Consider the following 13,064-nt stretch of genomic DNA (forward strand, 5'->3'; position numbering starts at 1 on the left):
TACAGTTCAGGCTTCCCTGGGAAGGAAAGCGCCTCCACCCTTCTAGCCTCCCCAACTCCAGGTGCTCCAGAAGGTTTCTCGACAGCCCCCTACCTGCCCGGCGGCCATCAAGCCCAGCAGAAAAGGCCCTGGCAATTTTAAAACCATTTCCTCTTTGTGAGTGGGGGAGAGGCATGTTGGAACATCTTGGGGTCTGGGCTGCAAGGGAAACAAGGAAAGTGTCCCTTCCAAGCTGTCCCTGCCTCTGCCGGGATCCCCAGAATCCTCAGGGGCAGACAGGGCAGGTGCTGAGTGAGTACCATTCAACACTGAGAGAGCAGCACAGACAACTACAGCATGGCTTCATCTCCAGCCACACACACACACACACACACACACACACACACACACACACACAACACAAGCCCATACGCACGCACACACACGCACATACGTACAAAGGGATATTTTGCTGTTGATGGCGGTGAACTTTTTTTTTAACTTTTTCTCTTTTTAAATCTTTTTTTTTTTTCCCTATTCACATTACAAAAGGACAGAGCATGGTCCTGCAGAACTGAAGAAGGAACTAACAAATACTACAAAAATATTACAATTTGCAAAGATCTGCTCGGCCCTCTCAAAATTTTATCATTGGGCGGGGCTGGGAGGAGGGTGTGGAAGCTGAGTGGGAGGGCTGGGAAGCAAGGGACCAGCCGGTTCTATGGCATAGTTGGATATTTTTCCCCTCACCATCAATTCTGAATGACATCTTACTGCTAAAAAATACTGTTTTCTGGGATTTGCAGAGTCCCTGAAGGCGAGCAGGTCTCACTTTACCTCCCTGGACTGGGGAGGAAGCCACAGTGCATACTGATTTTTAAAGACGGCTCTTCCCTAACAAGATTCTCTTTTCACATTATAAACATGACAGCTGTTCTGGTCACATATTTCAAGTTTAACCTTTTTACCTTCCCAATGCACTAAGTCACCACTAACTATAGTTCAAAATAGCGCCCTCTACTTTATCATCCCTAGTTCACACTGGAGAGGCGAGCACCAACCCACATCCTCCCAACACACAATGTTTAAGGCCTTCAGATATGGTGGATGAGATTGAAGGGGAAGATGGGGGGGGGATGGGGGCCTGGCCGAGGGACAGGGGGAGTGGTTACAGCAGCGCTCATCCCTCGGATTTTCTGTTATTCTTCACAGTCCTTCGCCCCTGCCAACGGCTTCCCTAAACCACTTTTTAAAACTTAAGATCAAAACACAGCTACAACTCTCTCAGAGAAAGAGGAGGAGGAAGAAAACAACAATTAGCTTATACATAAAGCAGGAAATGAAAGGGAGGGGTCATCCCAAACGAAAGGGATTATTGCAAATGTGCTTTCCAAAATTCAGGGTGGGGAGACTGGAGGGTGGGAGGAGGCAGAACTGCCGAAGGAACGAAAAGACTGGACCAACAGAAGAGGTAGCTTTTAGAAAAACAATGCCCCACCCAGCACAACAAAACCAGGCCGGTCCACTCCTCACATGCATACCAGCCATGAATTAAATATACCAATTTTAGCGGTGGTAACAGCACAGGAGGGGGCCATGTGGTTGTATAGATCTTAATAACAGGCCCCCCTCAAGTCTCAACAGCCCAGATAATTCTAGGAGCAGTTGGACTTTTCTCTAAAGTGTTTCAGGCTGAACTAAAGCTGGGCACTGCTGGTCTGAGCCTTGGATGGTGCTGCGTGTGACTTGTAAGCGCCGCCGCCATTGGAGCAGTGAGAACCTACCCAACTGGCATCCTCTCCATTCCCACCACCTTCCCAGCCCTCCTGGCCTTCCGTTCAGATCCTGAGTGGTCCACTTTTTCTGACAGCTTCCAGCCACAGAAGGGGAGGGCCTCTACCAGGTCAGATTCAAAGCCAACTATTAACTTACGCTACAACAGAAAAGTACACCCTCCCCGTTCCTCCAATAACCCCCTCCCCCAACCAAAGGGATTTAAAAAAAAAAGAGATAGGGGATTGAAAAGCTCATGAGGTCACAAAAAATAAAAACTGAGGTAATTCAAGTACAATGTGCTAAAAGCAAATGTAACAAGAGGCCAAAGCGCCATCAGCTCCTCCTCCCCACTCCCTGGGGGCTGAGGGGGGACTTGAGCCAGGAATTCGGTGCTAATCTCCGGATCTAGGGTAAAGGATCCTCAGTGTGATAGCAACTTCCCCCATGGCTAGTCCTCCCACCGTGCTCAGGCAGGGCATCTATTCCCACCTGCAGGTCAAGTTCACCTGCAGGAGGGCATCCACTCCTTCTTTTGGACAACAGGACCTTTCAATAGGAGGATGGCATTCCTGCCCCCAGGGGCTGAAGTGGGGTTGCAGCGATGTGTGCTTGTTTGGATGGCAGGATGGAATATATTTAGTTGGTTTTTGTTTTGTTTTGTTTCCTTTTTGCAAGCAGAAAGCAGACCAGCAGGAATCTTGCTCATGAGGGGGTTTGGCTAGGGTACAGTGCGGATTTATTTTGTTCCGTGTTGTCTGAAAGCTGAGGGAGGGAAGGAAGGGGCTTTGGAATCTGACACAGCTCTCCCCAGGAGGGACCTAAGAAAGACAGAGTCCAGATCCACACAGGACATGAGCCCCTTGTGACCAGAGGACAATTATCAAGCAGGTGCCAGGAGCTGAAGGGTGAGAAGGCTCTCGGAGACCATGATGGCACCAGGTATGGCTGGGCAGAGCAGAAAGCCTTTCCCTCCCAGTCTGCCCCCAGTTATGCCAGAGCTGCCACTCTGAGCATCAGCCAGAGACACCACCCCTCACTGCCTCCAGCTGCCCCCTCTGCTCCCCTCCTACCCTCTTCAGAGGAGGAGAATGGATGAAAAAGGGCGGAGGCAGTGGCTCTGACCAGAGGACCTCACACTTGATTCCTGGTTTCCGTTTCTGGACACAAGAGGAAGGTCTAAGTTGTGGGGAGGAGAAAAATATGCCACTGTGTGAATGAGCAAAACCACCCCACCCACCCAAGAGAACCAAGGAGGGCAGAGACCCCAGGGAAAGGGCATCGGTGTGCCAGCCCGATCACCCGGAACTCCAGAAGGAATCCAAGGCCAAGTAACTACCAAGTTTCCTCTCTCTCTCTCTCTCTCTCTCTCTCTCTCTCTCTCTCTCTCTCTCTCTTTCTTTTCTATTTCCCTTTTCTTTTCTCTGCACACTTTATCTCGCTCTAGCTCATCTTTGCAGGCTCCCGCCGCTGTTCTACCATGTGTATGCGGGGGTCCCCCCTTCACACATAACACAGGTAGAGGTACGTCTTCTCTATCCTCCAGTCGGGTGGGATCTCCTCCGGCTTGTGGCCCTTCATGTGCTTCTGCATGGAGGAGAGGCTGGGGCAGTACTCCGTGCAGATGGTGCACTGGTAGGGTGAGGCGCCATTGTGCGTTCTCAGGTGCTTGATCATGGCCGAGTAGTCTCGCGAGCGTTGGTGGCAGAGCTTGCACTCGAAGGGCTTCTCACCTGTGGAGGAGATGAGAAAGGACAGGGGGATGTGAGGACCAGAAGGGCCATTTGTCATCCTTAGGCAACGGCTGGACCATCCAATGCGGCAGCCACTGAGCACACAGGGCTATTGGTATGGCTACTGGGGTACTCACTTCTTTCTCATTTCGTGGCTATTGTTGTAAGTAAGCTAATGTGGCTAGTAACTAGTAGCTAGTAACTGTCCATGGAGCTATCTTATGGCAGGGAGCTGCCCTTCTAATTAAGGGAATGTGTAGTGTGAAAGGAGGTAGCAAGTCTCTGAAGTCCTTCAGGCTGCCTTTTGTAGCACGAATCTTAAAAGTTCTTATTAATAAAATCAAACCTGAGGCCAGGTATTGGGGTGAACGCTGGAAGATCAGAGAGACAGAACAGGCCACAGCCACCTCACCTCGCCAGTTCCTCAGCTGATCCTGTTTCCTCAGACTGGAAGCCTCTGAGTCCTTATCCAGAATGAATCTCAGCTGAACTGCTGCTCCAAAGCCTGAAACCTTAACCAGCTAAAACCTTTAGTTCCTGGTTTTCATGCCTTATATACCTTTCTGCTTTCTGCCATCACTCTCTGGGATTAAAGGCGTGTGTCACCATGCCTGGCTGTTTCCAATGTGGCCTTGAACACACAGAGATCCAGAGGGATTTCTGCCGCTGGAATGCTAGGATTAAAGGCATGTGTGCCACCATTTTCTAGCCTCTGTATCTAGTGGTTGTTCTGTTCTCTGACCCCAGATAAGTTTATTAGAGTGCACAATATTTTGGGAAACACAATACCACCACAGCCTTTTGTTTTTGTTTTTGTTTTTTTGAGACAAGGTTTCTCCGTGTAGTTTTGGTGCCTGTCCTGGATCTCGCTCCGTAGACCAGGCTGGCCTCGTCTACTCACAGAGATCCACCTGGCTCTGCCTCCTGAGTGCTGGAATTAAAGGTGTGCGCCACCACTGCCAGGCCAGGATGCTTCTTCATAGCCAAGCTCATCCACAGGAAACAGGAGAATGGGTGGAGTCCTTTTAGAGCTACCGATAGTAAGGAGGGGTGTGGGAAATCCAAAGAGCCTACTCCTTCAAACACATCACATCTGGGGCCATCTACCTACCCACTAACGCTCTAAGGACTTCCCCTGGACTTAAGCTCCCATCCTAGGGCTGGTGGGGAGGGGCAGTACAGAGAACCTAGAAGTGTACAATGACTCCCTAGTCTGCTATCCAGATCTCTCTTCCACTAGAGTCCCCTGGAGCTGAGCAGAGATGTAAGGGAACCTTGTTTCAATACAGTAATTAACTGGTCAGCCATCTCGCTATCGATACTCCTCCGTGCCGAGGCCCCGGCAAATAATGAAGTAATGAACAGCCAAAGTGATCTAACTATCGACCAGCTATTTACAATAGTCACTGCCAATGCATTTAATGATCTGCCCACTAGGTCACATCCCACAACAAGGGACTGAGGAAACCCCGGGACTCTGGGATATCCCCTGGGTTATTCATATTGTCAACAATGAACACACCATCCCGTCCTGTGGCTTTAAGCCAGAGGCAAGAAAAACAGCGCTCAGGCGAGAAGACAGTTCTGAGAACAGCTCTGCCTTCTATTCCCAGGAGGCTGGTTGTCCACCCCTTCCCAGGCTATTCCCTCCCTTAAGCCAGCTGAGGTCACCATTCCCCTCTCTGGACTGGGTGCTGTCCCCACTGATCAGAAAGGACATCTTCCTGTGCTCAGCCTCACAGGAAACGCTACCTCCCCGCAGCTGGCAGACTGCAGGGGGTGGGTATTTAACAGCCAGCTCTCCAAAGACACATAGCTCTATTGCTATGCGGTCAATACTCCCACTGGGGCCCATTTTAAGCAACCAAGGTGATGTCATTGAACTTGTAATGGGGAAGAAATAGGTTTTCCAGTTAAGTAGAGGCCAGCTCTAGGGCTGTACCGCTTCCAACTCTAGACGCTGTCTGTCTGTCTGTCCTGAGACCCCAGTGAAAACAGAGACTCACATTTCTTCTATGTAGAAAGGAATGTGGAAGCACTCTGACATGAGGGAACATTCTCCTATTAAATACACTGGCTCCTTCCTTTTCAGAACAGACCAGAACCAATGTCACAGTTTCCTGACCCTTATCATAACTTCATGCCCTCTGATTCTGCCTCCAATCATGAATGGAGCAAAACGAAACCACTCAAACGTCACTTTTTGCTAATCTGGCCAACTTAACCTTAATTTAGGATCTGGAACAAGCATCATATTGCCTGGCACTCCTGGACGATTTTTCAGTGTGATTGCTTCAGGGGACTGACTGGGCCCATGAGACATGTGCTACAGTTGATAACTATTATCTGTCACACCTGATTAGCAATGCTTGCCTTGGCCTTGAGAGGAGGGTCATGGTACTCAGACCACGATATTCTCTCTCTCTCTCTTTTTTTAAGTATTTGTGTGTGTGTGTGTGTGTGTGTGCGCGCGCGCGCATCAATGTGGTGCCCTCTGAGGCCAGAAGAGGGTGCTGGGAACCAAACTCTGGTCCTCTGGAAGAACAGGAAGCACCCTTAAACCATCAAGTCATCTCTCCAGTCTCCTTATTATCCCTTTTCACTCTGTTTGAACCTTGACCCATGTTTACTTGGGCTTCTTCTCTGGAGCACCACTAGCTCCCAGTCACCACCCAGGTCCCAGAGCTAGCCTGGGGCCCATCCCCGGCCCTCGGTACCTGTGTGAACCCTGTAGTGCGTTTCCAACTGGTGCTTGAGGCTGAATTTCTTGCCGCAGCCATTGCACTCATAGGGCTTCTCGCCGGTGTGGATGCGCTTGTGGCTCTTGAGTGTGCTCTCATCCCGGAAGCAGCTGCCACAGAACTCACACTCATAGGGGTGGTCACCTGTAAGGACAACGGGCTGCATCAGACCCTGGCGTCCTCCTGTCTCTGTTTCAAGGACAGCAGGGTACATCCGATGTCCCGAGATGGACAATGTTCACCACCTTCAAAGGTGACTTGTCTGGTCCCCACAGCATGAACAGCGGATCCTGTGTTCACATTCAGATTTTACTGTGACCCCAGAGCCATTCACAGGGTAACAGCCAGTCCCAGGAAAAGAAAGCCTGCTTGGCTCATCATAGAGCAGCAACCCTCGGAAAGCAAGGTCCTGTGAGGGTGGAACAGAGCTGGGCTTTTGAGACCTTGTCTTATACTGCCTCTCCTCCCTTCCCTCTGGTTCAGGGCCAAGGGCCACTCCAGCCTGGCTTCCCCACCCTCAGGAATATCCCTCCAACTTAGAGAACTTCTCTTTGCTGCCCAAATGTCATCTGCTCTTTCTCCTACTCCACCAGTTAACTCTTCTTCCCTCTGCTTCATTCCCACTTCTTTCCCTGATGAACCCCAGCCACCCTTCAAAGCCCAGCTCCTCCCTCACCTCCGTTTGGATGCTTTACTTTAGTTCCCAGGCAGACGAAGCTACATTTCCTTCTCTGTCCCCAAAGAGAAGAATACTGAACACGTTTGGTCTTTTATTATTCACAGAAACACGATTTTTAAAAGAATTCTTTCCCATTTAAATGGTCTCTATTTGCTGTATTCTTACCGCTATGCTGAGGACTTCACTGAGATCATGTCACATGGCCATGGAAACTATCTGATGAAAGACAGGCTTATCTCACAGATGGGGGCGAGGGAAGAGTTGCTTAGAGATACTTAACCACTGTCCCCAAGGTCACCTAGCTCGAAGTAGCTAGGTTGGGACTTTGGCTCTGGTCTGGTCCCAGGGTCTGGACACTGGTCACTTACCACATGGCTCAATGACACATTGTATTGTACTGACTAACAGGGCCACCAAGAAGCCTTTCCCACCCTTATGTCCTCAGTGCTTGCCCAGGAATGACTCAGAACCGACTCTTGGAGAAATCTGGGTATTGGGCTGGGAAGAACAGCCCTTCCTCAGTCTAGAATCATGTCCATTAGCTTACCATTCTCTCCCTGGGACACTCCAACCTTCAATCCCTGTGGACTGAGGGGGTAGGGAGTGGGGTTAACCACCTTGCGTTGTCGTAACTGAGGTGTCAAGCTTGGGGATGAAAGGTGAGGACTTGAGCTACTTATTTATTACAGGAGTGAAAGCACAGACAATAAAGATAGATTGATCACCCCAGACTTTGTTCATGAATATTTAAATATCGCTGATTCGTCATGTCACTGTAATTACAATTTCTCTGGGCTGCATCTCCAACAAGCACAGTTTATGGTAAAGAATGGCCCACTGTATTTCACTTGTTCCTCTGCAGATGTGCGAGGCTGCCAACCGTATAATGTCCTCTGCATTTCATACATTCTCTTCAGCTGCTGAAGGCTTAAGTCATCCACAATGACCTACGTTTTTTCATTATCCCCATGTCAAACTGTGCTCGTGCCTGGGCATAAATTGTCCTTCTCCTTATAGACTCGCATGCCTGTGCGTTCACTTCCTCTTTAAAATGATATTTTACTCTCTCTGCCTTCTCCCCTCTGTGGGCCGATAGCCAAACATCCTTCTTCCTGAAGGCAGGCCCTGCACCCACATAAATTCTCACCTCCTCTGATATCTCAGAACAGTTTCTGAGACTCTGTGAGGAGGAGTGGTTGTTGGGGTCTGTTCACTGGCCAACTCCCTTATAGGGTGAAAGATGTACAAAAACCACGGAGGGCATAGCGGGTGGGTGGGCTCCATCAAGAAGCACAGAGAACCATCACTCTACCCAGTCCTTACCATCTAAGGGGCACGGTCCTGACCCAGGGGCCTGGCTGGCCAGTGATCTGGAATGGACTGAGTCCTGGAGTTCTGGACTGGAAAAAACCAACCGTTGTCTCTCACTACTAGACCTAAATCAAGGACCTGTTCCCAGTCCCAGCAAAGCCAAGAGGTTCTAATTGGCTGTAGGTCTACCAGAGTGTGTGTGGGGGGGGCGGTCTATGTATGAGACTCCCTCCCCACTCCTCTCTCTCTGTCTGCACACGTGGCCCTGTCTGGCCTGACATCCAGCTCCCCCTCCTTCCTGAATCGGCAACGATTACGACTTTAATCAAAGATTCAGTATCCTCATTAAGATATAAATAAATAAATAAAGCAAGGGCCACATGAGACTTCAGCTGAAGCCGGTAATTAAAACGTACATCGGCAGTCACCCAGCGCCCCCCCACCCCAGGAAGAGGGGGCGGCAGTGAAGGAGGGCTGGCTGCCTGTGTGTGCCTCTTGCTTCCAGAGGGGGGCCCTAAGAGTTTAACAAACAGCAGAGGGGTTTGTTTGATCAGATTTTTATGAATTTAATTACAAAGTGGATCACATGTTAAATGAGTTTAAATAGGAACTCTCTCAAGTCTGCCCAGGGAAAGAACAAAAAGCATTCAGAGAATGAAAGAAAAAAAAAAATGACAAGTCACCAAGACACATACCCACCCTCACCCCACCCAGGTTTTACAGCTCAGTGGCCACCGGACCTACAACCCTCACCCCAAGAGCTAATCACGTCGGGCTGGTCATAATGTACATAAAACTGGAGACAGAAGTCAAAATCCAATTTGTGGTATGTTGATTAACTCTGTAGACGCGTTAATGAGCTTGACATTAAGTGCAGGACAAACGAGACTAATTAGAGCCCCTCTGGCCTGCCCGAGGCACCTGTGACCCTCCTTCCTCCCCAGTTTGTCATTACCTAGTGGCTTTCTTAGCTCTGGCCAAGCCCCGTGTCATCCTCCCCACCCCAGCTCCAGCCCCTGGACTCCTCGGATCCCTTCCTCTCGGCCCCTCCCCTCTGCGCAGCTGAGAGTTTATTATATGATGAGCCATGTGAATCAAGGATCCATCAATGCCAAGAGCACGGCTGGACTAACGTACCAAACACAGCTGCTGATGCTAACCACCGGCCCCAGCAGCAAATGGACCAAGAACAACAGAATATTAATGAGGCATTGTGTCGGGGGGGGGGGGGGGGTGTGTGCAGAGCCTGTGCCGGGCTGGTGTGAAAATCAATGGGTGCTTGAATGTGTGTGCACAAGGGGGCACACATGTCTGTGTTTCTAGAATAAGCAAGGGTTTCTCCCAAACTCTGTCCTCACTCGGGATCTGAAGCCCAGCTGCCACAGGGTAGAGCAGGGCTGAGGTGGGCTAACTGAATCGGAGAAGGCGGCATGGGCAAAGTTAAGTTGCATCCTGGGTGGACTCGGGAGCGCCTGCATCATCGTGTCACGTGAAGTCAAGTGACTTGACCCAGTGGCATACCTGGAAGTGGCTAAAGGAGGCTAGGCATCTTCCCTAAAACAGAATTTAGGGACCCGTTGAGGGAGACATTGATGGGATGGTGTAGACATCTTACAGGGAGATCTTTGTGCGGACACAGTAGAGGAAGTAGTTGAGCATACACCCCCTTCCTCTTTGCTTCCTTTTGCTGGACCTTAGCCGCTAAGACTGTCTCCTTTCTACCGAGCAGCCTTAGGCAGTCCTAAGCATCTGGTGAGCCATTCACATTTGGTAATGATATGGCATTGTGCTCCTCCGACTAGGATGCTCTCCAGAATCTAGAGCCAAGGCAGGGTCCTCAGTGAGAATGCCTGCAAATGGTAGGACAGTCCAGCTCAGTCCCTGAGAGTAAAACGAGCCTGTCACCCATGTAAGGACCAGTCACATCCTCCATCCCTGAGCTAGGAAAAGGCTCTGAAGAATGAGAAATTCTTCCAACACTCTGTGAAGCATGCTGGGCATTTATGGTCTCTCTAGCAGGCCTGTGTATGTACTCTGCCACATTCTTACATAGAGACTTAATCCCAGCCCCCCTCCCCCACAAAGATCAGAAACATACACACACAGAGACATACAATTCAGAAACTGGCATTCTTTCACCCAGGGACAGTAAGAGATGATCTCATTTTGCTTTAGGGCAAAGAAAGGAATTAAGTCATCTATTCCTCTGCTAGGAAAAGACCAAGGGCTCCTTCAAGGCCCTCTGACACTGGGTGTCCTATCCCCTAAAGCTAGAGGGTAGTGGCAGGGATACGCTAGGACTGGGCAAGTAGCCCTGCCTCCCTGACTCACACATACCCCATCTTTCACCCCATCGTGTGAACTGGAGGAGCAGGGCTATCTCATGGCTTGGTGTTCAAATACTCTCATTGTCTTCCCTAGACAACATTAAGCCCAAAAGTGGAGGCCTCCTGTCTCTGTTATGAAGGCAGGATGAGTTCTTCAATGTGCCCTCTGGAGCCCTGAGCTGACTTCATTGCTATTCTTAGGTGGACTGGGGAAGTGGTGGGATTGTAATAGAGTTAGGCCAGTTAGTCTCAAAATGCACTTTGGTATCTCCTGCATCAGAATCTCTTGGGAATACTTATTAGTGGTGTTGAGATCTAAAGCCCACCCTGGACCAATGAATCAAAGTTTCTGAGAGTAGAACCCAAGAGTATGATGTTTTTGTTTTTGTTTTGTTTTTTTCTTTTTTAAATGACTATTTTCTGTGCTGTATGTGGAAAGACTGGGAACAGACTGTCTACAGGTGCGGGGGTGGTGGTGGACTGGGAGAAATGTCAACATTTAAATGCTCTACAGGAGCCCTTCTGTGTCCAACTTCAAGAAGAGAAAGGCTGAAAATACCTTAACCTGGAACACGCCCCTCCCCGCCCCCACATACCATGTATTTTTGGACGTTAAGCCCAGATACAAGGTCCAGAAATGTCCCCAGCCACCCCCTGGGACCAGCCTACCTGTATGTGAGCGAAGGTGGCGTTTGAGTGCTGTGTGGCTGGGAAAGGTGCGGTTGCACTCGCTGCAGATGTAGCTGCGCACGCCTGCATGGACCTCCATGTGCTGCTGGAGCGCACTCTGAGCCTGGAAGCGCTTCCCACACAGCAGACAGAAAACAGCCATGTCCGTGCCTGTGGGAGACAGCAGTGGGAGAGCCTCAGCAAGGCAGAGACCCAGATCTTCACCCCTGAAGCTGGGGTAGGGGGCAGCATTGGGCCTAGAAATCCTAACCCCCAAATTCAAGGTCCAACCCAGGGGCAGCCCAGGCCACGCAAGGCTGACTGAGTACCCTGAATGTTGTCGCTCTGGAGGAAAAACGTCAACAGGTGTCCAGCCTCCAAGAGACCTAAACATTAGGGAGAAAGACACAAAACCACATGGACGGTCCAACGCATTTCTGCAAGTGTCTTGAGTCCAATGCAGAAGAAGGTGGGTGACTGGGGGCCTGTAATCACAGGGGCTTTACAGGATCTGAGGCAGCGATGGGAAGATGGGGTAGAACCTGTGAGAACCAACAATAACCTGGATCATAAGGGCTGGCCGTTGTTGTTCATAACTCTCTTAGAACCACAAACTTCGTAAGAGGAGAGGGAGGCATAGGAGATGAACTTATTCCAGTCTCCATGGAATTCATAGTTGGGAGCAGCAGAAGGATTCATTCATTCATTTCCTGAGGTTAGCTGTAGACCACTTCTGTTTTCAAAGACAAAGTTTCTTTGTATAGCTCTGGCTATTCTGCAACTCACTCTGTAGACCAGGCTGGCTTCAAACTCAGATCGTCCTGCCACTGCCTCCTGAGCGCTGTGATTAAAGGTGTGTGCCACCACCGCCTGGTGAACACATTCTTATAACCACTTTCCCATTTAGGAAGTCGGGAATCTTGAAAGTCACTTCATTCCACAAATAGTTATACTTGCTAGAAGGACCTCTCTTTGAGGTTCTGGGGATGTAACGATGGAAAAGCATCCTAGTAACTGTTCTAATCTTAATACCACCCAGCACACAGTGCATCAAGAGAACATTCAAGGGGATGGAAAGGAGTCTGTGACTTATCCTCTAAAGGTAGAGTAGTAGCAGGAACAGGCTAGGACTGGGCAACTAGCCCTGCCTACTTGACTCACACACATCCTTTCACCCCACTGTGTGAACTGGCTGAGCAGGGGATGTAATGATGGAAAAGCATCTCACTAACTGTACGGATCTCAATACCACCCAGTACACAGTGCATCAAGAGAACACTCAAGAGGATGGAACAAAGTCTGTGAGCACTCAGGGATGGCAAAACCCAGTTGAGTAGGATGACCAGTCCTAACTGTGGAAGCAGGGAGAAGGCAAGAAGGGGGCTAAAGAGGAGCCTGGAGCCAGCAGATCACGTGGGGTCCTGATCAGCCATGCTACAAGCTCTAGGTTTCATCATAAGACCAATGGGAAGTTGTCAAAGGATTTCAAACTAGTGAGTCACATGAGATAGCATTCAGTTCTGTCTCTGCCACTTGGTCTAGTAATCCAGGTGCCCCACGGAACCCCACAAAGGCAGATTGCTATTTTCTGTTCATCGACCCCTTCCTGATGCCACACCGGACCACAGCCTTCCAGCTGAGTCTCAGGGCATAGCTCCTCATCTGCCATTTTGGATTTCATCTCCCCAAGAACATTAGATCCTGACACAAGCCCATCTGCCTGTCTCTCTGCCAGTGCCTGGGCAGCATTGCCTGTGTTCAGTCCCAAAATGCTGTCCCTTGTGTGAGGGACATAAAGAGCAAAGGTGATCAGGTCTGTCAGTCTAGTCCAAAGTGGAGGGAGTGTCAGAGC

General features: G+C 49.9%; 1 protein-coding gene across 3 annotated transcripts in view; it reads right to left on the bottom strand.

The window, feature by feature from the left end:
- Positions 1 to 3,161: 3,161 nt before the first annotated feature.
- Positions 3,162 to 13,064, bottom strand: part of Zbtb16 (zinc finger and BTB domain containing 16) — a 212,504-nt gene continuing 202,601 nt past the window's right edge. For all 3 annotated transcript variants that reach the window (XM_059267813.1, XM_059267814.1, XM_059267815.1), the window contains 3 exons: positions 11,213 to 11,383; positions 6,203 to 6,370; positions 3,162 to 3,485 (listed from right to left, as the gene is read on the bottom strand). In XM_059267813.1, the coding sequence (XP_059123796.1) occupies positions 3,256 to 3,485; positions 6,203 to 6,370; positions 11,213 to 11,383 (569 nt within the window). In that variant the 3' untranslated portion in view covers positions 3,162 to 3,255. The remainder of the gene's footprint in view (positions 3,486 to 6,202; positions 6,371 to 11,212; positions 11,384 to 13,064) is intronic.

Source organism: Peromyscus eremicus, chromosome 7 (assembly GCF_949786415.1).
Source record: "Peromyscus eremicus chromosome 7, PerEre_H2_v1, whole genome shotgun sequence".
Classification (NCBI taxonomy): domain Eukaryota; kingdom Metazoa; phylum Chordata; class Mammalia; order Rodentia; family Cricetidae; genus Peromyscus; species Peromyscus eremicus.